We start from the raw sequence: 25,134 nt of genomic DNA on the forward strand, positions 1-25,134 counted from the left end.
CTTATGTTATAGCATGTCATAGCATTCAAATCGAGTAAGTGTCAAATGACCAAATAAAATGATTAAATTTATCCCAAATTTATCATGGGTGTAGGAATGAGATGAACAATCTTGTCAGAAACACTATCATACAATTTCTGCACACACACTATATATGTTTATATATATATGTGCAGTCAAATTCAATTATACTTAAATTCAGAATATATTATCCAACTTCAGCTATGTAAATTTCTACTTTTTTTTTTTTTTTTTTTTTTTTTGTGGTACGCGGGCCTCTCACTGTTGTGGTCTCTCCTGTTGTGGAGCACAGGCTCTGGACACGCAGGCTCAGCAGCCATGGCTCACGGGCCCAGCCGCTCCGCGGCATGTGGGATCTTCCCGGACCGGGGCACGAACCCGCGTCCCCTGCATCGGCAGGGAGACTCTCAACCACTGTGCCACCAGGGAAGCCCCTACTTTTTTTGAACAATGAAAAACTTTCTCTAGTAGTAAGATTTCATTTTGTGCTATAGTATGAATTGTTCGAGGTGTGAACCAAAAGCATTTAAGATTAAACAATAATTAAAATGATTCACTCTAGTTTAGGAAAATGAATATGGATATGTAGGTGTTCTTTGTTCTTAAAACATACCTGTTATTTTTACTCCTTCCTTCGTTTCAGCTGGTACACCAACACCAAATTCATTTTCTCCGGAGACTCTGAAGTAGTAAATCACCCCTTCTTGTAAGTTGGTAATTTTGTAGGAGAGGCGGTTACAGTTGCTGGTCACTGAGACCCATGCTTTCTTACTGGCCTCCCGTTTTTCTATGTAGTAATTCTTCACTGGTGCACCACCATCATTTTCAGGAACATCCCAGGATAACACTGCAGACTCTCTGGTGACATCATGTACAGTAATACTGGCTGGAGGACCAGGAGAATCTAAAACTTTGACAACTAAGGTCAGTGAAGCAGCATTCAAAAGATTCTGAATTGTTAATGTGTATTTTCCAGAATCATTTCTGTTGGCATTTTCAATAGTCAGTGATGTACGACAGTCTGTGGAATCAATATAAGCCCTAGTGCGGAGGTCAGTGTCTGGTTTGCTCCAGGAGACACTGGGCACTGGTCTTCCTCGGAAAGGCACAGTCATGGTAAAGGAGGCACCGGCCTTGACGATCAGGGTCTTCTTCATTTCACTGTCAAGATCAAATACAGGTTCTTCTTCTCTTTCTTTTGCTATCTGGGGATCGGAGCTATCACTGGGATCACTAGCACCGACCTTATTGATAGATCTTATTCTGAAAATGTATTCGGCTCCTGTGGTTAGTCCACTTATTGTGTATTCTGTGCCCCTTAAGTTCTGAATGGCAGTTTTCCAGTCAGTTTCATCAGATTTTTTAAATTCTACAGTGTATCCAGTTACTGGGGACCCACCATCAAATAAGGGCTTAACCCAGCCAATAGTTATATTGGTCTTGCCTGAGTCCATGATACTGGGTTTGGATGGAGGAGATGGTAAGAACACGGGATCTTCTGCCTGAATTAAGGGAGAGGTTTCACTTGGAAGGCTCAGTCCTGCAGCATTTTCTGCATATACCCGATACTCGTATTCACATCCTTCCCGAAGTCCTGTTGATTTCACTCTCAGATCATAAACTGGTCTTTTGTTTACACGCACCCATCGTAGGCTGTTTTTCTCTCGCCTTTCAATTATGTATCCAGAGATTTCACTGCCTCCATCACTCTCTGGTCTTGCCCAGCAAAGTGTCATGAACTCTTTGGTCACAGACGTAATTTCCAAAGATGTGGGTGGACTTGGAACCGTAAATGGATCTAATGCCTTTACAGCCATACTCTCCAGGGGCTCGCCAACACCATATTTATTAACACCGGTTACTCTAAAGATGTATTCATTGCCCTTGAGCAACTTGGTCACTTTACAGGATGTTGTCCTTAACTCTCCTTCACATATTGTCCAAGCAAGGCGACTTGTCTCGCGTTTTTCTACAATGTAATAGTCGATAGCTGCACCACCATCTTCTTGGGGCGGTCCCCAAGAAACAGAGCATTTCTCAGCAGTGAGGCCAGTTATTTCAAGTGGTCCTGCTGGTGGGCCAGGCTTATCAAGTACCTTGCAATTAACTGCCAAAGACCGAGTTCCAGCAACATTCTTCAGTGTTAGCACATACTGCCCAGAGTCTCGTCGGACACAGTCTTTCACTGTTAGCAAAGTATTGTAGTCCGTTGAGACAATTTCTGTTCTTGCTCTCTCTTCAATTTCTACACCATCCTTGGCCCAGGAAATTACTGGCAGAGGTCTCCCTGCAATGTCTGCATTTATCTTAAGGACCTCTCCAGCTTTGACAACAATAACATCTCGGAACTTGACATCCATCATAATTCTTGGAGCCTCAACATCGTCTTTAACTGTGATAGGTCCAGTGGATTCAGATGGCTCACTAGTTGAGTCAGCAGCATTCCTTGCGAAAACCCGGAATTCATAACGCTGATCTTCAGTAAGTTCCGTTACTTCAAAGTATGTTTCTTGTACATTAGTAAAGTTGCACTTCAGCCACCGGCCATCTGGTAGTTCTCTACGTTCAACAATGTATCCGGTGATCCTAGCTCCACCATCATAATGTGGTTTAGACCATTTAAGTGACACTGATTTCCTTGTGATATTTGTGACTTCAGGTTGTCCAGGAGGGTCACAAGGGTCTCTTGCAGGGACTGGTTCACAAGACTTACTGCATTTACCAATTCCAGCAATAGTCTCAGCATATACACGATACTCATACATCAGTCCTTCATCAAGGCCGGAGACTTTCCTTTGAGTATCAGTGATGAGGCCTTTATTTGCTTTTGACCAAAGAATGCTGCTTCTTTCTTTATACTCAAGGTGATAGCCAAGTACTTGACTTCCTCCATCATTAACTGGCACTTGCCAGGTTACCAACATGGTGGATTTTGTGGCATGCACAACTTTAGGAGTACCAGGAGGACCTGGGGGGCTGAATGGATACTCTGCAACTACAGCTGAAGATGCACTGTAGGAGCTCTTTCCGTAGCGGTTTTCTGCACAGACACGGAACTGATACTCACTTCCTGTTACTAGACGAACTATTTTAATGGATGTTCTTGCAACTGCCTGTGAAACTACGTGCCATGTTGTAGAAGAGGTTTCTCTCTTTTCAACGATGTAATTGCTAATCTGGCAGCCGCCATCATATTCTGGAGGATTCCAAGAAATGGTTATATTGTCACAACTAACCTCATCAATATGTATAGGTCCGGGAGGTCCTGGTTTGTCAAGCACAATTATAGTAATAGGAACTGTTATGGATCCAGCACTGTTTGAAACACATAATTCATAAGTTCCAACATCTTCCCTTGAAGCTTCCGTAATTGTTAGTGATGTTACAGTCTTTGAAGAAGAAACATTTACTCTAGTTGTCTCTTTAAGAGTCTGACCATCTTTTTTCCAGCTTACAGTAGCTTGAGGTCTTCCTTTAAATGGAACATCAATCTTCAGTTGGTCTCTAGCCTTTACATTGAAAGTATTGAAAGGAAGCTCAACTGAAGGCTTTATTTCAATATCTCTTGCAATTACTGGCACTCCAAGTTGTCTTGGATCACTTTTTCCTTTTTCATTAAGTGCAGCTACCCTGAAGATATACTCCTCTCCAGCAGTTAGGCCAGATATAGTTGCTTCTAGAGTCTTAACTTGTGTGCAGGTGCTCCATTTTTCACTCCCTTTGGTCTGCATTTCAACTACATAACCAGTAATTTTGCTGCCACCATCACTTTCTGGTCTTTCCCACTTAATTGTAGCTGTGTTACGGGTCACATCAACAAGAGTTACTCTTCCAGGTGGGAGGGGTGTTTCAGAAACTTTAACAGGTTCAGTTGTTTCAGCTGGCAAACCAATCCCATATTCATTGGAAGCCAAGACTTGGAAGTAGTAAGAACATCCTTCTTGCAGGTTTTCAATCTTAAAAGTGTTCTTCGTGCAATTGTTTGTAACAGTAGCATACACTTTTCTTATAGTTTCTCGTTTTTCGATGATGTAGTTTGTAATCTTAGCTCCGCCATCAATAAGCGGTGGTTCCCAAGCCAGTGTCACTGAATCTTTCTTCACTTCTCTTACGGTCAAATTCACAGGGGCACTTGGTGAGTCGAGAACTCTGACGTTAACAAAAGCAGTTTTAGAGCCACTGTTATTTTCTAGTGTCAGATTATACCGACCACTGTCAAATCTGGTAACGTTATCAATTACCAACATTGTATATGAGCTGGTCACCTCAATCTGGGCCCGGTCAGTGAGAACGCCTTCTGCCTTTTCCCATTTAACTTCAGGTTCCGGTCGACCTTTGATAGTGACAAATAGGCGTAAAGTAGCACTCGCACGCAGAATGACCACTTTTCGGAGATCAGCATCCAGTTCTATTTCTGGTGGCTCTTGCCTCTCTTTAGCAACAACTGAACCAGGTATAGTTGCAGGTTCACCTACGCCTTCAGAATTGATGGCACAAATACGGAAGTTATATTCAGTATTTTCTTTAAGCTTGGTCACGGTGAACTGCTTTCCTTGTAATCCTGTTGGTGGAGTGCACATTGTCCATTCGGCAGCAGTGGCTTCTTTGACTTCAACAACATAGCCCTTAACAGGAGCACCGCCATCATAAATTGGCTTATTCCACCCCAGGGAGACAGAAGATCTGGAAGTGTCTGTCACTTTTAGATTACTTGGTGGTCCTGGTGGATACAGAACATCACATGCACGATAGAAAACAGATGGCTCACTAGGTTCACCCACACCAGCTGCATTTTCAGCAGCAACTCGGAATTCATAGGAATGCCCTTCAGTAAGGCCAGTTACCCTGAATCGAAGATCTGTTAGTGTTTTCTTGTTGCACTTGGTCCATCTAATGCCTGCCTTATCTCGTTTTTCAAGAATGTAGCCGTCGATTTCAGCACCTCCATCATCCACTGGGCGTGCCCATGTTACAACCATAGACTCTTTGGTGATTGCTGAGGCTTCAGGTGGTGAAGGAGGACCTGGTGGTTTATAAGGATTACAGGCTACAACAGGCTCAGATTCCAGAGGCTCTCCAATTCCATATTTATTCACAGCCATGACACGGAAAATGTACTCATTACCAGCAAGAAGTTTAGTGACTTTGTAGGTAATGGCCTGTACCTCAGTTGAAACCTGGGTCCAGGAGAGTCTGCTTGTCTCTCTCTTTTCAATGATGTAATGTGAGATATTAGCACCACCATCTTGTAAAGGTGGGTTCCATGCCAGGTAACATTTTTCAGCAGTAACTCCAGAAACTTTCAGAGGCCCTTCAGGAGGCCCTGGCCTGTCAAGTACCTTTACAGTGATTGGTATAGACTTTGTACCACCCACGTTGCTGAGTTTCAGGATATATTGTCCTCCGTCACTACGTATACAGTCTTTGACAAGAAGAGTTGTTTTCTGAATAGTAGACTTAATTTCCATTCTGGCAGCTGTTTCTTCAAGCTCTTTTCCATCTTTTGACCAAACAATATCAGGTATAGGTGTGCCATGGATATCAGCTTCAAGGACAAAAGTCTCTCCTGCGTGAACAACGATGACATCTTTATATCTGGGATCCAGTGAGGCATTTGGTGCATCAATTTCATCTCTTGCAGTAATGGCGCCCGTGCTTTCAGATGGTTCACTAAAGTTGCCAGCTGCGTTTTTTGCAATTACTCTGAATTCATATCTTTGGTCTTCTACAAGTCCACTCACTGTATATTCAGTTTCTAATACATTAGTAAAGCTGGCTTTCATCCAACGGCCGTCAGGTAGATCTTTCTTTTCTACAATATAACCTGTTATTTTGCTGCCACCGTCATAGGCAGGTTTCTTCCATTTCAGTGTGACATTGTTTCTTGTAATAAAAATGGCTTCAGGGCGACCTGGTGGGTCACATGGATCACGAGCAACAAAGCATTCCGACACTTTGCTCGGCTTGCCAATGCCAACAATATTTTCAGCAGAAACTTTGAACTCATACTCAAGGCCTTCATCAAGCCCAGTTGTTTTGAATTTGGTGTCTTGAATGGGAGTCTTATTTAATTTGACCCATAAAATGCTGTTCTTTTCTTTCTGTTCAAGATGGTAGCCAATAACTTTGCTGCCTCCATCATTAACTGGCTCGTGCCACTGCACAAGCATTTGATCTTTCGAGACTGATGTCACAAAAGGAGTGCCAGGTGGTCCGGGTTCTTTAAATGGATATTGTACAATAACTGGTTTAGAATCCAAGGGGGCACTTTTTCCATACCTGTTTTCTGCAAAAATTCTAAACTGGTACTCAGTGCCTGTTTTCAGTTTGGTTATTTTAATTGTTGTTCTTGCAACTGTTGCTGATACCATGTGCCAAGTGGTGGTAGTTGTATCTCGCTTCTCTACAATGTAGTTGCTTATTTGGCAGCCACCAGTATAGGCTGGAGGTTCCCAAGATATGACCACAAAGTCTGCACTAACTTCATCAAACCGAACTGGTCCAACTGGAGGTCCAGGCTTTTCCAAAACGATAATGCTGAGATTTTCAGTTGCCGTACCTGCACTATTTGTTGCTGTTATGGTGTATTTTCCAAAGTCATCTTTGTTGCTTTCTATAATGTGCAAAATAGTTGATGTAGCTGTTCCCTCAACATTTACTCTTGTTGTCTGTTTAAGAGGCTCGCCATCTTTGACCCATGAAATTTCAGGTCTCGGTCGGCCAATAACAGGAATTTCGATTTTAAGATCTTTTCCAGCTTGGACACTATATGTGTCAAATGGTAACTTAAAACTAGGCTGTATAGTCAAGTCCTTGGCTATGACAGGAACACCAAGCACTCTTGGATCGCTTTTTCCTTTCTCGTTGTAAGCCTTGACACGGAACTGATATTCTTGTCCAGAACTCAAACCAGTAACAACTGCATTGCAGACTTTGGATTCAGCCACGACACTCCATTTTTCTGTTCCTTTGGGCTGCATTTCAACAACATACCCCAGGATTCTGCTACCACCATCATGTTCAGGTTTCTCCCACATCAGCGATGCACTAGTCTGGGACACGTCAGTGAGTGTGACCTTTCCTGGTGGGGAAGGAGGTTCAGCTGCTTTCACAGCATCAGTGGTTTCCACTGGAACACCAACTCCAAATTCATTTTCAGCCATTACTCTAAAGTAGTACATGGCTCCTTCTGTAAGATTCTCAACTTTAAAGCTTGTTTTGCTGCATTTATTACTCACATTAGCATATGCTTTTCTGGTTGACTCATGTTTGTCAATAACATAGTTCTTGACCTTTGCACCCCCATCAATGATGGGTGGTTCCCATATCAGGAGGACAAAATCTTTTCTCACTTCTTTGACTGCCAAATTCTGTACTGGTCCTGGGGTGTCAAGAACTTTCACAGTTACAAAGGCAGATTTAGATCCACTGCTGTTTTCCAGCTTGAGAGTATATTTTCCAGCATCATTTCTATCACAGTTATCTATTGATAGTTGGGTATAGTTTGCTGCTTTTTCAGTTTGGACCTTATCTGTGAATTCACCCTCCTCTCGAGACCAAGTGATCTCAGGTGTTGGGCAACCTTTGAATGGAATGTGAATTCTGACAGATCCACCAGCTCTTACAACAATTCCTTTCCTTAATTCAGAGTCAAGGTCAAGTTCAGGTGCTTCGAGTTTATCTTCTGGTTTCACAGTACCAGGAACTGATGTAGCCTCACCTAAACCAACTTTATTGAGGGCACAGACTCGTATTTTATACTCCTGGTGTTCAGTGAGTTTTGAAATTTCAAATCGAGTGGCTCTCAGGCCAGTCTGTGGAGTAACTATTTGCCATTCTTCTTCATCTGCTTTACAGATTTCTACTACATATCCCAGGATCTCACTGCCACCATCGTAGATGGGTTTACCCCAGGCAAGTGTAATTGAATTTTTAGTGGTGTCTACAATGTGTGCATTGATGGGGGGGCCAGGTTTGAACACAGGATCGCAAGCCTTATAATAAACTGTAGCTGGACTTGGTTCTCCAACTCCAGCAGCGTTTTCTGCAGAGACTCTGAATTCATACTCATGGTCTTCTGTTAATCCTGTTACTCTTAGACGCAAATCTGTAATGCGGCGTTTATTACATTTTATCCACCTAATGCCACTTTTGTCTCTTTTTTCTACAATGTAGCCAATAATCTCACTTCCACCATCACTATCTGGACGGCTCCAACAGACGGTCATGGAGTCCTTGGCAATGTTCGTGACTTCCAGGCTTTTTGGTGATCCAGGAAGCACAAATGGATTTTTCATGAGTACTGGTGCAGATTCCAAAGGCTCTCCAACACCGTATTTGTTGACAGCCATTATACGGAAAATATATTCATTCCCTTCTAAGAGTTTGGTAACTTTCAGAGAATTGGTTACAACCTCTGAAGCAACAACAGTCCAGGCAAGCCGACTTGTTTCTCTCTTTTCAACAACATAGTGAGAAATGTTGCTGCCACCATCTTGAAGTGGTGGAGACCATGTTAATGTGCATTTTTCAGCGGTGACTCCAGTAACCTGGACTGGCCCTTCTGGAGGTCCTGGTCTATCTAACACTTTTACGTTCACTGGGAATGACTTAGAACCTGCAACGTTGGAAGCTCTTAAAATATACTGTCCACTATCAATTCTAATGGCATCCTTTACAATAAGTAACGCCTCGAAATCTGTGTTCTTTATTTCACATCTAGCAGATTCTTCAATTTCCTTATCTCCTCTTAACCACTCAATGGTAGGTAGCGGCTTTCCGTGGACATCAGCTTCAAGCCTGAATGTTTCTCCAGCATTTACCACAATTGTGTCTCTGAATTTTGGATCCATTGAAATTCTTGGGAGTTCGACCTCATCCTTGGCAGTTATCGGTCCAGTACTGTCAGAGGGTTTGCTTATTGTACCAGCTGCATTCTTTGCAATGACTCTGAATTCATATCTTTGATCTTCAGTAAGACCTGACACAGTAAATTGAGTTTCAATGACGTTTGTGAAGCTGGCTTTCATCCAACGACCCTCAGGCAAATCACGTTTCTCTACAATGTAACCCGTAATCATACTTCCACCGTCATATGCTGGTTTGGTCCATTGTAAAGTGATTTCATGTCTTTTAACTATTATTGCTTCTGGGGTTCCTGGTGGGTCACAGGGATCTCTGGCTACATAGCATTCAGAATTCTTGCTTGCTTTGCCTATACCAACAATATTTTCAGCATGAACTCTGAATTCATATCCAATGCCTTCTTCAAGATTGAGTGCTTTAAACTGGGTGTCATGAATAATAGTTTTGTTGACCTTTGTCCACAAAATACTATTTCTTTCCTTTCTCTCAAGGTGGTAACCTATGATTGGGCTTCCTCCGTTATTGATTGGTTCATGCCACTGTATAACCATGGAGTCTTTGGAAATGGCTGTGACAAATGGTGTGCCTGGAGGGCCTGGTTCTTTGTAGGGATATTGAGCTACAATTGGCTCAGATTCCAAGGCAAAGCTTTGTCCATATCTGTTTTCAGCGAATATTCTGAATTGGTATTCTGTACCAGTCTTCAGTTTGGTCACCTTGAGTGTAGTTCTGGCAACAGTAGCAGAAACAACATCCCATACTGTGGTGGTTGTATCTCTTTTCTGAACCATGTAGTTAGTGATCTGGCAGCCCCCTGTATATAATGGAGGTTCCCAAGATAAGGTAATACTTTCAGCACTGACTTCATCAAATTTAACAGGTCCTTTTGGAGGGTCAGGCTTATCTAGGGTTATAATTTCGATGGATGCTGTCTTCTGACCAACAACATTAGCAACTGTGATTCCATAATGTCCACTGTCATCCTTATGAGTTTCTTTAATACTGAGTATGGTCAGGTCAAGTGAATCAGTAACATTGATTCTTGTAGTCTGCTTCAGTGGAAGACCGTCTTTAGTCCAGGTAATGGTTGGCTTAGGACGTCCAGAAATTGGCACTTCTATTTTCAAATCTTGGCCAACCTGTACACTATAATTGTTAAATGCAGGTCTTACATCGGGCTCAATGACCAGATCTTTGGCAACTATTGGAACTGCAAGAGACCTAGGATCACTTCTTCCCTTTTCATTTACAGCCACAACTCTAAAAAGGTATTCTTCTCCCTGAGTTAGGTTGGTAATTATGGCTTCAAGGGACTTGACTCGAGCACACTCTGACCATTTCTCACGGTGTTTAGCTTGCATTTCCACAATATACTGAATGATTTTACTGCCGCCATCATGTTCAGGCTTTGTCCAACTCAAAGAGACACTGTTTCTGGTGACATCATCCACGGTTATTTTTCCTGGAGGTTGTGGGACTTCTGCAACCTTAATTGGATCATCAGTGTGGGCAGGAAGGCCAATACCATACTCGTTCTCAGCTGTGACTCTAAAGTAGTAACTGCAACCTTCTTGGAGTTGATCGATTTTCCAAGAACTCTTATGGCAATTTGTTACAACTGCAGCGTATGATTTCCTTGTGGCTTCACGTTTCTCAACAATGTAATTTTTAATTTTGGATCCTCCATCCAACAAAGGAGGTTCCCATGTAATTGATACTGAGTCTTTGGTGATTTCTGTGACTTTCAGATTAACAGGTGGACTTGGTGTGTCCAGGACTCTCACAGTAACAAAGGCAGTCTTTGTCCCACTGCTGTTATCTAACGTGAGAGTATATTTTCCACTATCATATCGGTTGACATTGTCAAGAACAAGAGAGGTGAAGCTGCTAGTGCTGTCGATTATAGCTGCGTCTCGGATTTCACCATCCACCTTTTCCCATTTAACTTCTGGTGTAGGACGACCTCTAATAGGAACAAATAACCTTAAGGAGCCGCCTGCCCTTATATTTATAATTTTCCTTAGTTCTAGGTCAAGATCAATGTCTGGTGCTTCCAATTTTTCTTCAACTATAATAGGTCCAGGGACATCGACATGTTCTCCAACTCCAACTTTGTTAACGGCACAGATACGGAAATTGTACTCATGCTTTTCCAACAGCTTCTCGACTTCTATATTTGTTTTATTGATTCCAGTTGGTGGAGTGCACATTGTCCATTCACCAACACTCACGTCACATTTTTCAACAATGTATCCTTGGATTTCACAGCCACCATCATATATTGGTTTGCCCCAAGAAAGGAAGACGGAAGATCTGGTAATATCAATGACTTTAGGATTGTTTGGAGGTCCTGGTTTATAAATAGGATCACAAGCCTTTTGGTAAGCAGAAGGTGGGCTTGGTTCACTGAGTCCAGCAGCATTCTCAGCTGAGACTCTGAATTCATAATTGTGATTTTCTAAGAGTCCAGTTACTCTCAAGCGCAGTTCGCCAATCAGACGTTTATGGCATCTTGTCCATCTGATGCCCTCTTTATCCCGTTTTTCAAGAACATATCCAAGAATTTCACTGCCACCATCAGATGCTGGCCTTTCCCATACAACAACCATTGAGTCCTTGGTCACCGCTGTGATTTCTGGAGCTTTTGGTGCATCTGGCACTACAAATGGATTCTTGGCAATTACTGGCTCAGATTCAAGAGGTTCGCCAACACCATATCTGTTGACAGCCATTATACGGAAGATATATTCATTGCCTTCAAGAAGCTTAGTAAGCTTGCAGCTGAGAGTTTGCACATTGTCATCAACCACAGTCCAAACCAAGCGGCTGGTTTCTCTCTTTTCCACAATATAATTTATGATATCACTCCCACCATCTTGTAGTGGGGGTTTCCAAGCGAGTGTGCATTTTTCTGCTGTAACTCCTGATATAACAATAGGTCCTTCAGGTGGCCCTGGTCTGTCAAGAACTTTGACATTTACAGTGACTGATATCTCTCCTGCAACGTTTTTGGCTTTCAGTATGTAATTTCCACTGTCAACACGTATTGCATCCTTTACATTGAGACTGGTGGCAAAATCAGTGCTCTTTATTTCTAATCGAGCTGTATTTGAAAGCTCCTGATCACCTTTTATCCACTGAGTGGTTGGTACTGGTTTGCCATAAATATCTGCGTCAATGTTGAATAACTCACCAGCGTGAACCACAATTGTGTCTTTGTATTTTGGATCCATACGAATTTGTGGTGGTTCTACCTCATCTCTTGCTGTTATTGCTCCTGTGCTTTCTGAAGGCTCGCTAAACACTCCTGCAGCATTTCGAGCTATAACCCGGAACTCATATCTGTGATCTTCAGCTAGGCCAGTTACTTCAAACTGAGTGTCAATGACATTTGTAAAACTGGCTTTCATCCAGCGGCCCTCGGGCAGTTCTTTCTTCTCAACAATATAACCAGTGACCTTGCTTCCACCATCATATGTGGGTTTCTTCCACTGAAGAGTCACAGAATTCCTTGTGACAATGATTGGCTCTGGCCTTCCTGGTGGATCACATGGATCACGGGCTACGTAGCTTTCTGACACTTTACTTGGCTTGCCGATGCCCACAATGTTCTGTGCGGAGACTCTAAATTCATATTCAATGCCTTCGTCGAGGCCAGTTGTTTTAAACTTGGTTTGAGGAATGGGTGTCTTATTCAACTTAACCCAGAGGATGCTATTTCTCTCCTTGCGTTCTAGATGATAGCCAGTGACTTTGCTACCTCCATCACTGACTGGCTCGTTCCATTGTACTTCCATACTGTCCTTGGAGGAGAGCGTTACAAACGGTGTGCCAGGAGGACCAGGAACTTTGAATGGATACTGGGCTACAGTAGGCTCTGAATTGAGGTAGGTACTCTTTCCATATCTGTTTTCAGCTGCAATCCTAAACTGATATTCACATCCAGTCTTTAACCTGCAAGCTTTTATTGTTGTCCTTGCAACAGTAGCTGACAGAATTTGCCAGGTGGTTGTGGAAGTGTCCCGTTTTTCTACGATGTAATTATTGATAGAGCTTCCACCATCATACTTAGGTGGGCCCCAGGAGAAAGTGATACTATCAGCTGTCACTTCATCCATTTTAACTGGTCCCGTTGGAGGCCCTGGTTTGTCAAGAACAATAACATTAAGGGTTTCAGTAGCTTCACCGGCTGAGTTAGTCAGTTTAATTACGTAATGTCCAACATCTTCTCGGCAGGCTTCCTTTATCGTCAGTAGTGAGTTATTTTCTGTGCTCTCTGCATTTACTCTGGTTGTCTGCTTCAGTGGTACATCATCTTTATGCCAGGTTGCAGTTGGCGTAGGGCGTCCAATGAATGGAACGTCGACTTTCAGATCTTCACCTGCCAGTACAGTGAAAGTATTGAACAGAAGTTTGAAGGCTGGTGGAATGACAAGATCCTTGGCAACTACTGGCACACTCAGTTGTCTCGGATCACTGATGCCCTTCTCATTCTGAGCGGAAACACGGAAAGAGTATTCTTCACCCTGAATTAATCCAGTAATAGTGGCTTCAGTGACTTTGACTGTGGCACATGTGGTCCATTTGTCACTGCCTTTGCTCTGCATCTCTACAGTGTAGCCTAGAATTCGGCTGCCTCCATCATGCTCAGGTTTCTCCCAAGAGAGTGACACGCTATTTCTTGTGACATCCACCAAAGTTATTTTTCCTGGAGGAAGAGGTCGTTCTGATGCTTTCACAGATTCTGCGGTTTCAGCAGGCAGCCCGATGCCATATTCATTTTCAGCGAGAACCCTGAAGTAGTAACTACAGCCTTCCTGAAGCTGGTCTACCTTCCAGGAAGTCTTGTGGCAATTTGTTGCAACAGTTGAATATGCTTTCCTTGTTGATTCCCGCTTTTCAACAATATAGTTACTTATATTTGAACCTCCGTCAAGAAGAGGAGGCTCCCATGTCAGTGTGACAGATGTCTTAGTGACCTCCTTTACCTTCAGATCCTCTGGAGGGCCTGGTGTATCCAGTACTCTGACACTGACAAATGCAGACTTGCTGCCTGAGCTGTTTTCTATAGTTAGTATGTATTTGCCACTGTCGAATCTGTTTACGTTTCCAACGATAAGCAGGGTGTAAGAGCTTGTGGACTCAATGCTAGCTTTATCTAAAGATTCTCCGTGTTCCCGGGTCCACTTCACCTCAGGTACTGGCCTTCCTTTAATTGGAACGAAAAGTCTCAGGGTACAACAAGCTCTTATGGTAACAACTTTGCGCAGTTCAGCGTCCAGTTCAATCTCTGGAGGCAGCATCCTGTCTTCAGCCTTTGGAGTTCCAGGAACAAGTGCAGGTTCCCCAATGCCTTCAGAATTCATGGCATAGATGTGGATTTTATATTCCTGGTTCTCTGTGAGGTTGGTGATAGTGTAAGAAGTTGCCTTGAGCCCGGCTGGTGGAGTGACAATATGCCATTCATCTTCTTCTGGCAGGGCGATCTCAACCATATACCCAGTGATTTCGGAACCACCATCATAGATAGGTTTGTTCCAAGCAATTGAAATGGATGATCTGCTTGTATCTAGAACACGTGGGTTACCTGGCGGGCCAGGTTTAAACACAGCATCACAAGCTTTATAAAATGGACTGGTAGCACTCGGTGCGCTGATTCCAGCAGCATTCTCAGCCATGATCCGGAACTCATATTCATGTCCTTCTGTCAGTCCAGACACTTTATATCTTAAATCAGTGAGAGTCTTTTTGTTGCATTTCACCCAGCGTTGGCCAGCTTTATCACGCCGTTCCACAATATAATTGATGATTTCGCTGCCGCCATCAGAGTTAGGATGTCCCCAGCAGACAACCATGGAATCTTTAGTAATAGTTGTAACTTCAGGATTTTGGGGTGGATCAGGAGGTCCATAAGGATCTAGTGCAAGCACAGGCTCTGATTCCAGTGGCTCTCCATCTCCATATTTATTTACAGCCATCACACGGAATATGTATTCATTGCCTTTTAAAAGTTTAGTGACCTTTAGTCTTGTTACTTGGACTTCTGAAGCTACATTTGTCCATGCCAGTCTGCTGGTTTCACGTTTCTGAACTACATAATGATCAATTTTGGCACCTCCATCGTCCAGTGGAGGCAACCATGACAATATACATTTTTCTGATGTCACTTCAGATACAGCTAAAGGTCCTTCAGGTGGGCCTGGTCTGTCAAGAACTTTGACATTGAAAATATGTTTAGCAAAACCACCAGGATTGGTTGCTGTAAGGGTATAGGCACCGCCATCCCGTCTTAGTGAGTCCTTGTTTACCAGATTAGTAGAGAAATCTGCCATTTTAATTTCTAATTTTGCTGTGTTTTCAAGCTCCTTTCCATCTTTGGTCCATTCCATTGTTGGAGGTGGGCGACCTGAAACATCAGCTTCCAGCTTGAATGCTTCGCCTGCTTTTATTATAATTGTGTCCTTAAATTTGATATCCACCATTATCCTTGGTGCTTCAATGTCGTCCCTGCATGTGATAGCATCTGATGGCTCAGATGGTGGGCTAATAGCACCAGCAGCATTTTTGGCAATCACGCGGAACTCGTATGCGGCATCTTCTGTTAGTCCGCTGACTGTAAATTCATTCTCCAAAATGTTGCTGAAGTTGGCTTTCAGCCACCGTCCATTAGGAAAATCTCTCTTTTCAACTATATAACTGGTAATTTTAAAACCTCCAGTATATTCAGGCTTAGCCCATTTAAGGGTCACTGTGTGTCTAGTAATATTTAGAGGAACCGGTTTCCCAGGTTGGTCAATGGGATCCAAAGCTAACATAGGTTCAGATGGCTTGCTCGGCTTGCTTTTGCCAGCCATGTTTTCTGCGATCACTCGGAATTCATAAGCAATACCATCTGTAAGTCCACTTGATTTGAAAATGTTGCCTGGTACTAATGCTTTGCTCACAGCCTGCCAGAGAATACTATTTCGTTCTTTTCTTTCAATGTGGTATCCTAAAATGGGGCTTCCACCATCAGAAAGAGGCTCGTGCCAGCTGATTGTTATTGAATCCTTGGTAACTGCAGTTACCTGAGGGGTACCAGGAGGCCCAGGAACCTTAAATGGATAGTTGGCAACTACAGATGCTGATGTGATGCTTGGTCCAACTCCGTATCTGTTTTGAGCTTTTACCCGGAATTGATACTCCACTCCGGTAGTAAGGTGAGTGGCTTTGTAGGTAGTGCGTATAACGGTGGTTGCTAACTCAACCCATGTGGTACTGTCAGTCTGTCGCATTTCTACTACATAGTTGCTTATGGGTACACCTCCATCATTCTCAGGTGGGTCCCAAGAGAAGGTGACAAAATCAGATGAAACTTCATCAAATTTGATTGGTCCAGTAGGTGACCCTGGGATATCATGGACTTGAATGGTGATGACATCACCAACCTCTCCCACAATGTTCCTTGCTGTTAATGGGTAGGGCCCACTATCACTTCTTACACACTCGTTGATATTTAAGATGGTTGAAGTTGCTGTGTTTTCAAAATTAACTCTCTGGGTTTGTTTAAGAACCTGGTCTCCTTTCTTCCATGTAACTGTGGGCTTTGGTCGACCTAGCACTGGAATTTCAACTTTGATGTTGTCACCAGCTTTAGCAATGACTAATTTTTGATAAATGCCATGGAGATCCAATTCTGGAAGCATTGTCTGCTCCTTGACAACGACGGGTCGGCTTTCTCTAGGGGCACTTCTCCCTGCACTGTTCACTGCCATCACTTGGAAGGTATATTCTTCCCCTTCAGTTAGATTCTTCACAACACATTCTAACCCCTTCACGGTTGTGATGTGGGTCCACTGATCAGAGCCTTTTCTTTGGGCTTCGATCACATAGCCAGTGATCTTACTGCCACCATCGTGCTTGGGTTTAGGCCACGCCAGGCTGACTGTGCTCTTAGTTATGTCCATAATGTTAAGACTGTCTGGTGGTGATGGTACTTCGGAGGCTTTTACAGGCTCTGTTGTTTCTGTCGGCTCACCAATTCCATACTCATTTTCTGCCATCACTCTGAAGAAGTATTCACATCCTTCAGACAAGCCAGTAACTTTGTATGTGCATTTATGGCACTTAGTGGTGACCGTGGAGTAAGATTTCCGTGTTGCTTCTCGTTTCTCCACAATGTAGTTTGTTATATGTGAGCCCCCATCTATCAGTGGGAGGTCCCAGTGCAGGGTGACACTCTCCTTTGTGATGTCAGTAGGCCTCAGGTTAAGGACAGGTCCTGGTGTATCCAAGACTCTGACATTAACAAAACCACTTTTCTTCCCAGCGGGGTTTTCAATGGTCATCACAAATTTACCGGTGTCATATCTGTTACATTCTGGGATGATCAGGAGCGTGAATGACTCTGTACTTTCAATGTTAGCTCGGTTCTTAAGGTTGATATCATCTTTGGTCCATGTCACTTCAGGAGCAGGACGACCTTTAATGGGCACAAATATTCTAATACTGAGTCCTGCTCTCACAACAAGGGTTCTTCGAAGCTCAGCATCTAGTTCGAAATCAGGAGCCATCTCCCGTTCTACGATTTCAACATTTGAAATCACTGCTGGCTCCCCAACACCTGCATCGTTCATGGCACTGATTCTAAAATTGTATTTTTCTTTAGTCTGAAGATCAGGGACGACAAACTCGGTGATTCTGAGGGTGGTTCCTGTCGTATCCTTTATCCAGGCATCATCTCCTACTTTTTGATGCTCTACGACATAGCCAGTGATTTCAAGCCCACCGTCATAATGAGGCTTGCCCCATGCCAAAGAAGCAGATTTCTTGGTGGTATCAGTGACACGTGCATTTGAGGGTGGTCCTGGGGGATCTGAAAAGGAAACAAAGGCACAAAAGTGTTAAGGGTTTGGCTTTTGTATAAATTATATAAAATATTGGCACTCCCAAATGAGCTGTATAGAAAAAGATAAATACTAACATGCTACATCTTTCATTAGAACAGGATTTGAAGTATCACTAGGTGAACCAATTCCTGCTTTGTTCTCTGCACTGACACGGAATTCGTAGGTGTTTCCTTCTTGCAGTCCTGATACTTTGCATCTGAGATCGGAAACTGGAGTCTTTGTTGCTCTCACCCATCGCAAGCCTTTCTTCTCTCTCCTTTCTACATGATACCCTGTGATCTCACTGCCACCGTCATCAACTGGTCTTTTCCAACTGACAGTGACAGTGTTTTTAGTGACATTGGACACCTCTGGTTTTCCAGGGGGGCCAGGTGGACCTGAAAAGAAAGCAAATTTATGAGAAATCTATGATTTCCTAAATTCTGCTGCAAATGCTTACATATCAATTCCTTTATATGCTCTACGTACCAAATCTGTCTACCATCTTGACAGGTTCGGACTGTACGGGTTCCCCTTTGCCATACTGGTTTACAGCTGAGACCCGGAAGAGGTACTCATTTCCCTGGATAAGTTTGGTTGCCACATGCCTGCAAGACTGAATATCTTCGGCAACCACTGTCCACAAAAGTCGGCTGGTTTCTCTCTTTTCAAGAACATAAGACTTAATTGGTGAGCCGCCATCTTCTAAGGGAGGTGTCCACGTAAGCGTTGCTTTTTCAGCAGAAACATTACTGACTTCGATCGGACCTGGGGGACCAGGTACATCGAGGACTGTCACCTTCACATACTCCTCCTTTGTGCCAAAAGCATTGGTAGCAGTGATGGTGTATTCACCAGCATCTTTTCTAGTGGCATACTTGATAGCAAGCATGGAAGATGTTGGGGTTGAAGTTATCTGAATGATGTCTGATGGTCTGATGTCTTTTCCTGCCCTGGACCAACTTGACTTTGGAAGAGGCTTGCCGAGAATGCTAATGGCATTCAAAACAATGGTGTCACCTGCTTTAACTGTTAGCCCATCCTTTATTGTGGGATCAAGGACAATGGTTGGTGCCTCTGCAAAGAAGAAAAGAACATTTTAATCAGAAAAGGAAGGACGCTTAATTTACTATCGTTTATGTGCATAAAAAGTAAAATAGACCTACCATATTCATCCTTGCAAATAATGGTTCCTGTACTTTCTGATGGAGCACTGATAGCACCTGCTGTATTCTTTGCTCTAATTCTGAATTCATATTTTCCACCCTCAACAAGGTCAGTAACAGTAAAGGCACAATCTGGGACATTAACATGGTTGGCTTTCATCCAAGATTTAGAGGGAAGATCTCGCTTCTCCACTATGTATCCAGTCAACTTATGACCACCATCATATTTGGGTTCAGTCCAAATGAGAGTCACTGAATTCCTTGTTACATTAATAACCTCAGGTTTGCCAGGAGGATCTAAGATAAAGCAAAAAACAGACAAAGAAACCCAGTCAAACACACACCAATGTTCTCTTCATGAAGAAAATACACCTGGATTTTGCTTTGTATAATGACTTACCAATTGGATCAAGTGCCACAACTGGCTCTGATGGCAGGCTTGGCTTGCCTACTCCTGCTAAATTGATTGCCATAACTCGGAATTCATATTCCAGACCTTCAGTTAGTCCTGTCACTTTGAAGTCTTTCATCCTAACAGGAGTCTTGTTAGCCCTCTTCCACAAAAGGCTATTTCTTTCCTTGAACTCGATATGATACCCTACAAAAGATCCAGTGATGTGTCAATTCACATAGAAAGTACAACTGTAGCCTGATTTTTAAATACATACACACACACACACACATACACACACACACGCATGGAACAAGTAATCATTCTTGCTTGTATGTATACTTTTGTTACCTAGGCATAGAGCCATTTTTTCCTCTTGGAATAGACATTTATTGCACCTTCTGTCAAAAAACTTTAACTTACAAAAATAGATATCATTAAGAAAGCCTTTATTAACTATTACATTAGGCGGTTTTCATTGAAATTAAGCATTAGCTTAATGAATTAGCTTAATGCTTCATGTACTGAATGCATAATGAACTGAAAAAAGGAAAATACATTTTTGTATGTGCAGATAGTGCTATAAATAAGGAGCACAGATTCAACTTGTTTTCAGGGAGGAAGATTTGGAAGAAATCTTAATGTAAACGCTGTAGGGTAAGAGCCAACTAAATACCTGTAATTGGAGAGCCTCCAGTTCTCCTGGGGTCAGTCCAAGTTAGAGATACGGAATCATGTCTGACATCCACAATATTGGGAGGTGGGGGAGCATCGGGCACATCTAGGAAAAAGTAGATAATGCAAGATTTATAATCAGGAATGTATTATAAATAAGCCAGAACCACGTTTTGCTTTATGTTTTCTGACCTTGAGACACTTACCAAATGGATGTCTAGCAACAATTGGCTCCGATTTCAGGCCCTCTCCTACACCGTATTTATTTTCGGCTCTGACCCTGAAGGTGTATTCCATACCCTCATGAAGTCTCATGACTCTAAAGGTGGTTTTCTGGACAGCTGAGGCACATGTCACCCACTTGTTGTTTACAGAATCTCTCTTCTCTAGGATATAGTTGGTGATCTCAGAACCTCCGTCGTCCTTTGGAGGACCCCACTTTAAGGTCATGGCTTCTGCCGTGACTTCATCAAATTTGATCGGCCCGGTGGGGATGCCAGGCTTGCCAACAACTTTTATGGAGAGAGTTCCTTCCTTGGTGCCGGCAACATTCTTCAGTGTGATTGTGTATTTTCCAGCATCAGATTTTTGGCAGTAATTCACTAAAAGAGTTGTGTTAACTGCAGATGATTCGACACTGACCCTTGTGTCTGTTGCTAGAGGATCTTCTCCTTTCTTCCAGGACACGGATGGAGCTGGCTTGCCTTTTATGGGGATCTTAAGACGGAAGTTGCTGTTTTCTTTAGCCAAGTAGCACAAATCAGGAAGGTCCTTTAAGTCAAGGTCAGGAGCCACTGTAAAACAGCAGAGATAAGTTATTGTTATTTTTATTTATTATTTTTATTTTTTATTTATTATTTTTTTTTTGCGGTACGCGGGCCTCTCACTGTTGTGGCTGCTCCCGTTGCGGAGCACAGGCTCCGGACGCGCAGGCTCAGCGGCCATGCTCACGGGCCCAGCCGCTCCGCGGCATGTCGGATCTTCCCGGACCAGGGCATGAACCCGTGTTCCCTGCATCGGCAGGTGGACTCTCAACCACTGCGCCACCAGGGAAGCCCTGTTGTTATTTTTAATGCCAGGCAGTTAATTTTTTCAGGTCGTTATAGTTTTTAAAGGATTTTTACATAAGCCAGTGAGTAGGGCTCAAGAGGGCACTTTTGATGACAAAGGGAAAATGGAGATGATGGCTGAAGGCTTACCGACATCATCCTTTGCCACAACAGTGATTTCACTTGGGGTCCCTTCTCCGTTTTCATTCTCAGCACTCACTCTGAAGGTGTATTCCTCCCCTTCAGTCAAATCTTTCATGGAATACTGTAAGTTTAGTGATTTCGTGACTCGTTGCCACTTATTTTCTTCAGTCAGGATATCAACGGCATATCCGATAATTCGACTCCCACCATCGCTGCGAGGCTTTTTCCAGCCTATTCTACAAGATGACTTGGTCACAGACATCACTTTAAGGTCCACAACTGGTCCAGGGGTTTCTAAAGCAAAGGAGAAACGATAAGTCTAAGCCCTGGATAACCAAGGTAAGATGTCACTCAAAATGATGGGACGGTAGCTTATTTGCTCACCGGAAGCTTTCACGGCATCACGTGTTTCACTGGGATCACCAATGCCGTACTCGTTTTCCGCAAGCACCCTGAAGAAGTAGGATTTTCCTTCCTCCAAGTTAGAAACTCTGAAGCTTGTTTTGGAGCACTCCGCTGTCACGGTGGACCAGGACTTCCTCTCTGCGTCACGCTTTTCTACCACATAGTTTATGATGGGGCTTCCGCCGTCAATAATGGGAGGATCCCAGGTAACATAAGCAGAATCTTTGGATATTTCTTTGACAGTCACATTGACGGGTGGCCCAGGAGTATCTGAATAAATAGTGGGTAAATAAGAAATGAATATGTAAAAAATACATAGACTACATTTTAAACATATAATGATTGTTTTTTCAAGTGGACTTACCAAGCACTTTCACTACAATGGTATATTCTTTTTTACCACAGCTGTTCTTCAGAGTCAAGATATATTTTCCTGCATCATATTTGTTCACATTTTCACAGCGCAAGAAAGTGTCAAAGTCAGTTGACTTTATGTCCAGTCCAATCCTTTCTCTTAGATTGACATTTGGTTTAGACCAAGTTATACTGGGAGGTGGACGTCCTTTTACTGGTACATACAGTCTCATTGTAACTCCAGCACGTAATATGAGTGTTTTCCTCAAATCAGCATCAAGTTCTCCCTCAGGTGGAACTGTTTAATGTTGGAGTAAAGAGAGAGTAATAATGGTCAAATGTATTTCCAAGAACTGGCCTGATCACTCCTAAAATATGTTTCTTTCCATAACTGATCTCTAGTTCTTTAGAAAATCCTTAATATAATCCTCAAAACTTTTGCCAACTATTTTATTTATTTATTTATTTATTTATTTATTGGCTGCATTGGGTCTTCGTTGCTGCATGCAGGCTTTCTCTAGTTGTGGGGAGCGGGGGCTACTCTTTGTTGCGGAGCACAGGCTCTAGGCACGCAGGCTTCAGTAGTTGTGGCTCATGGGCTCTAGAGCGCAGGCTCAATAGTTGTGGCACATGGGCTTAGTTGCTCTGCGGCATGTGGGATCTTCCCCGACCAGGGCTCGAACCCGTGTCCCCTGCACTGCCAGGCAGATTCTTAACCACTGCGCCACCAGGGAAGTCCCGTTGCCAACGATTTTAATACTCTGTAGCAATTATTGATCTTTCTATTTTCCAATATCCTATAGGCCGACCCAAGTTTTCCCTGGAGGATCTGCATCTCATCTCATGAACCTTATATACTCTTAAACTCTCTGTACATTAAAAGTAGATGATTGGTTTTTGGCTTTCTTCCAGTGAAGGCACTCTGCTATATACTCTTCATTTCATTGTAGGAAAAAAAGTACACAGAGGGTGAAGTATAATACCAAGTAATTCAAAGTAAAAGGAGCACTGGTTAGGGAGAATAAGTGAATAGAAGAAATGGTGAGAAGAGAAATTAAGATGATGGAGAGTTTACCCATTATGTACTTATGGAGGGGGGTAGATTAGAAGAGAAAATAAAAACCTAAGAATGATAAATAGCTCACTACTTAGTTTTAAAAAATCTTTTTATTCTCAGAATAAAATTCCTATATTCCATATTCTTTTGAAGACATGAAATTCTCATACTTGCATTCCATTTAGCTTATTATACAATACCATAAAGTTCCGACCCAGCTCTCCTAAAATGTATTGATACTTGTAGAGTTACCAACCCTAAAACTTATAAATAAATAAATCTACATAAGGGAGTTCCATACTCCCTCTTAAAATATGACTGATGAGAAGAGTTCTGTATATTTCTCCTGATAATACTTACTTAAAATGTCCTTGGGACAGTGTTTATCTGGCACATCGCTGGGGTCACTATATCCTATCTTATTAACGGCATACACGCGGAACTGATATTCTGTGTTTTCCATTAGGCCGGTAACCTCAAAGCGGGTATTCTGTAGCTTCTGTGGTAAATTGCACCTCACCCAGTTATCAGAATCAGCTCGTTTTACTTCAACAAGGTAACCAATGATAGGGCTACCACCGTCATAGGCTGGCTTGCCCCAAGATAGACTCACGGAGCTACGGGTTGTATCATATACTTTGGGAAAAGCTGGTGGACCAGGAGGATCTGAGGATAAATAATAACAGAAAATTTTCATTAAAACCTCATTCGCAGTTGAATGTTGATTATAAGAGAGAATATTGGACTCTCTCATGAAAACTTACACAGAGGATCTTGGGCATAAGCAGCTTTGGATACGTCACTGGGTTTGCCTGGTCCAGCCTTATTTATAGCTGTAACTCGGAACTCATATTCCGTGCCTTCTTGGAGACCTGTTGCTTTTATCGTTCTTTCTATAACGGGTTTTCTGTTGACCTTAGTCCAGTTAATTGCCTGGGTTTCCCGCTTTTCAACCAAATAGCCAGTGATGGGGGAGCCACCATCATCTGCTGGTGGTTTCCAGCTTACTGTCATGTGATCTTTGGTTATGTTGCTAATAACAGGAGGATCACAGCGTCCGGGTGGGTCTGCAGAGATTGATTGACAAGTTAATGTCCCAGTCTAAAAGGTAATATTTAAAAAGTAAAATGAGTTATTTGTAGTGAGGTGGATGGACCTAGAGTCTGTCATACAGAGTGAAGTAAGTCAGAAAGAAAAAAACAAATACCGTATGCTAACATGTATATATGGAATCTTAAAAAACCACTGAAGAATGCAGGGGCAGGACAGGAATAAAGACGCAGACGTAGAGAATGGACTTGAGGATACGGGGAGGGGGAAGGGTAAGCTGGGACGAAGTGAGAGAGTGGCATGGACATATATACACTACCAAATGTACAATAGATAGCTAGTGGGAAGCAGCCGCATAGCACAGGGAGATCAGCTCGGTGCTTTGTGACCACCTAGAGGGGTGGGATGGGGAGGTTGGGAGGGAGATGCAAGAGGGAGGGGATATGGGGATATATGTATATGTATAGCTGATTCACTTTGTTATACAGCAGAAACTAACACACCATTGTAAAGCAATTATACTCCAATAAGGATGTTTTAAAAAAAAAAAGAAAAACCTTAGGAAAATGTTCTTACCATATGGGTTTTTAGCAATTGCTGGTTCAGTTAAGATCGGGTCGCCCACTCCGTATTTATTTTCAGCACAAATTCGGAACTGATACTCATGGCCCTCTATCAGTTTCTCCACGCTGCAGCTGGTGATGGGCACAGTGGCAGAGACTTGTGCCCAGTTGGTTCTGCTCGTTTCACGTTTGTCAACAACATAGTTGGTGATTTCTGAGCCTCCATCTTCAAGAGGAGGTTCCCAAGAAAACATTGCACGATCTGAATACATTTTGTTGATTTTAACAGATGCTGGAGGACCTGGTTTATCTGAAAGGATAAGAAAGAAAAGTGAAGTCTTTCACTCACACATGTGAAATAGGGAATGAGTAGAGTGGAGGTCTGGAGAGCTGGGCTGCAGCCTTTATGTTGTCATTAACTTCCTATACGACCTTGGAAGTTACTTAATTTTTCCAAATCTTAATTTCCTCATATCTAAAATTAGGTAACTGGAATATGTGATCTCTAGTGTTCTTTTCGGCTGTAA

The 25,134-nt window shown here is 42.8% G+C and overlaps 1 protein-coding gene across 3 annotated transcripts in view; it reads right to left on the minus strand.

Annotated features, from left to right (window-relative positions):
* Positions 1-25,134, minus strand: part of TTN (titin) — a gene marked incomplete at both ends in the record, with an annotated part of 282,756 nt that overhangs the window by 31,720 nt on the left and 225,902 nt on the right. For all 3 annotated transcript variants that reach the window (XM_079710139.1, XM_079710137.1, XM_079710138.1), the window contains 13 exons: positions 635-17,740; positions 17,849-18,151; positions 18,243-18,830; positions 18,920-19,216; positions 19,320-19,517; positions 19,987-20,091; positions 20,192-20,779; positions 21,185-21,472; positions 21,563-21,853; positions 21,948-22,235; positions 23,355-23,660; positions 23,759-24,061; positions 24,621-24,917. In XM_079710139.1, the coding sequence (XP_079566265.1) occupies positions 635-17,740; positions 17,849-18,151; positions 18,243-18,830; positions 18,920-19,216; positions 19,320-19,517; positions 19,987-20,091; positions 20,192-20,779; positions 21,185-21,472; positions 21,563-21,853; positions 21,948-22,235; positions 23,355-23,660; positions 23,759-24,061; positions 24,621-24,917 (20,958 nt within the window). The remainder of the gene's footprint in view (positions 1-634; positions 17,741-17,848; positions 18,152-18,242; positions 18,831-18,919; positions 19,217-19,319; positions 19,518-19,986; positions 20,092-20,191; positions 20,780-21,184; positions 21,473-21,562; positions 21,854-21,947; positions 22,236-23,354; positions 23,661-23,758; positions 24,062-24,620; positions 24,918-25,134) is intronic.

The sequence above is a fragment of the Hyperoodon ampullatus genome (assembly GCF_949752795.1).
Source record: "Hyperoodon ampullatus genome assembly, chromosome: 8".
NCBI classification, from domain to species: Eukaryota; Metazoa; Chordata; class Mammalia; order Artiodactyla; family Ziphiidae; genus Hyperoodon; species Hyperoodon ampullatus.